Below are 2,667 nucleotides of genomic sequence, written 5' to 3'. Positions count from 1 at the left end.
GGCAAATCCCTCTGAGTAGTTGTGAATGTAGACATGGCATAGTAGCCAATAGAAGCCAGCTGAGTTGGAATTCCAAAGGAAAAAGAGGAAACTGCCATACCAAAATGCAAATCAAAACAAAATTTACCTAGCCAGTGGTAGAGTTGCAGGATTTCATTGGGCTCAGATTCAGTACTCTAACTGTATGTCCAATGTTCCTAAAAATTAATATTAAGCATAAAGGAAAAGTGCATTTGCAGAAAAACTGATAGTATAAATTTTGAATGAATATAGTTTGAATATTCATGCATTAATATCCTTTAACCCCATTTTGTTCTGCAGAGTTCTGCAATGGCCAAACCATATGCCAAGTCCAAAGAGATGGCAGAACTTGTCAGCAGCACCTCCTGGATTGATGAAGCACTGAGTTCTCAGGATATGATGCAAGACCAGGTCCGGAGGCAGCCTGCTTATGACATGATGGGCAATATCAACAGCGAGGAACAAGGTAGCATGGATGAAGAAGAAGAGGAAGAAGAAGATGGTGAAAAGCCAAAGAGACGGGGACCAAAGAAGAAGAAGATGACAAAGGCCAGGATGGAGAGATTTCGGGCACGCAGAGTGAAAGCCAATGCCAGAGAACGTACTCGCATGCATGGCCTCAATGACGCCTTGGAAAACCTGAGGCAGGTCATGCCATGCTACTCCAAGACACAGAAGCTTTCTAAGATCGAAACATTAAGGCTTGCGAGGAATTATATCTGGGCACTGTCAGAGGTGCTTGAGAGTGGGCAGACAACAGAAGGGAAGGGCTTCATTGAAATGCTTTGCAAAGGGTTGTCACAGCCAACTAGCAACCTAGTGGCTGGCTGCCTACAGTTAAGTTCCCCAGCTATGTTTTTTGACAAACATGAAGAAAAGTCCATGATTTGTGAATCTGCCATTCCTGGCCATACCTTCAATTACCAATCTCCAGGGCTTCCAAGCCCACCCTATGGCAATGTAGAAGCCCATCTTTTACATTTAAAGCCCATCACTTTCAAAAGCCTACTGAATCCTTCCTTTGTGAGTCATAATTCAGACTGTACCACTCCACCATATGAGGGGCCTTTGACACCTCCTCTGAGCATCACTGGGAATTTCTCCTTGAAGCAAAATGGATCTCCAGATCTAGACAAATCCTACCCCTTTATAGGCCAGTACCCATCAGTGAGCTTGGGAGAAGGCCATAGACATGCATCTCATATTCACAGCATGGTACCCAGGTATGAGCTTCCGATTGACATGACTTATGAATCCATTCCACAGCATGTGATTGGATCTCAGATAAATGGCATATTTAACAAATAACTGGCAGTAATCCCAGATGCCCAAGTTCATTGATTAGTAAGATAAAGCTCATTCCTTGCAGATCCTTCAAAAGCATGGATAAAATAGGAAGAGAGAGCAGCATCCACTCAAGGGAGCAATAAGATGGGGAAATTATTGCTTGTTTTTAATCAGAGTATGTTCACTCTTTTCTGGAAATCCATCACCTATCTGCTAGAGCCAACAAAATTCCCATATTTCTAGGCACCCCAGGAGATCACTGCAAGCCCCATTTACTACAGCAATAATAATCTGATTTTCAAAATGCTCACATTGCATTCAAATGGGATGTCAACTTACTTACAAAAGAGAAGACCTTAGCAGCATGCAAGAGCTCAATGACACTGCATGGCAACTTTAGAAAAGAAGGGGGTGCAATGAACAAGTTTACTACTACACTTTTTAATCAAGGAAACCCAATGAAGAAGAAATCCAACCCTACATTGCATGGAGAGTATAGGGACTAAGGACCAAGAAGCTCCTGACAGTCATGAACTCTAACTACACTTTTCCCATTTTACTAACCATACCTATTTTCTCCCAATACACTTTCAGGTTTTCAGTTATTGGATCTGTTCTACTCTCTAAATGATAGTTTTGAACTGTAGATGCTTTGATAGATACTGGAGCCTCTTCTATAGCTGCACTGACACATACAGAGGCATGATCTAGCCCTCCCTAATATGTCAAACCTGCTGGACAATTGCACCAATGCCAAAGCTCGGGGTCTCTTGGGAATAGGGCCACTGTTGGCAGCACAGAGGAACTGGTCCAGTTGGATACAAGTCTAGGAACAGAGCACATACTAGCTGCATGAGGAACTTCTAGCACAAAGTCCCCTTGCTTTGAAAAGTGGTATTCATTTCCTAAAAGAAATTGGCAAAATAAATCCTAAATATATTAAAATAGCTTTCCCAACAACAAAGAATGAACAACGAGATGTTGAAAGATATTGATCTTCTCTTGAAGGACACACAGTTAAATACTGGTCATCAATTGCATTGAACCTTCTTGGCTACCATCCATCCTCCATTCCACATAGACCTATGACCATTGAGGCCTGAGTGTATTCATAGGCCTGATCATAGCAACTAAAGTTACATACTGAAAAAGACATCTGAAGAAGGGTTTTATATGTTCCTAAAAGCTCATACACAACATCATCTTTGGCAGTGTTTCCCATGAACTAGATTTGCATATAATGGAGGCAGTGCATGCAAATCAATTTCATTCATATTCATTGTGGATATCCTGACAACCTGATTGGCAAGGGGGTATTCCAGGACCGATCTGGGAAACACTGATCTTTGGGCTTATTCT

At 41.9% G+C, this 2,667-nt stretch overlaps 1 protein-coding gene across 1 annotated transcript; it reads left to right on the top strand.

Moving 5' to 3' along the window:
- Positions 1 to 330: 330 nt before the first annotated feature.
- Positions 331 to 1,329, top strand: NEUROD4 (neuronal differentiation 4). Its single transcript, XM_030195468.1, has one exon. It carries the CDS (start codon positions 331 to 333, stop codon positions 1,327 to 1,329), a length of 999 nt encoding a protein of 332 aa, XP_030051328.1.
- Positions 1,330 to 2,667: the final 1,338 nt, after the last annotated feature.

This window comes from Microcaecilia unicolor, chromosome 3 (assembly GCF_901765095.1).
Source record: "Microcaecilia unicolor chromosome 3, aMicUni1.1, whole genome shotgun sequence".
Classification (NCBI taxonomy): Eukaryota; Metazoa; Chordata; class Amphibia; order Gymnophiona; family Siphonopidae; genus Microcaecilia; species Microcaecilia unicolor.
The sequence above is the reverse complement of the archived record's forward strand: the minus strand, read 5'-3'. Positions and strand labels throughout refer to the sequence as shown.

Coding starts and splice junctions, on each gene's coding strand:
- NEUROD4 (XM_030195468.1), top strand. CDS start 331: ATGGCCAAACCATATGCCAAGTCCAAAGAGATGGCAGAACTTGTCAGC.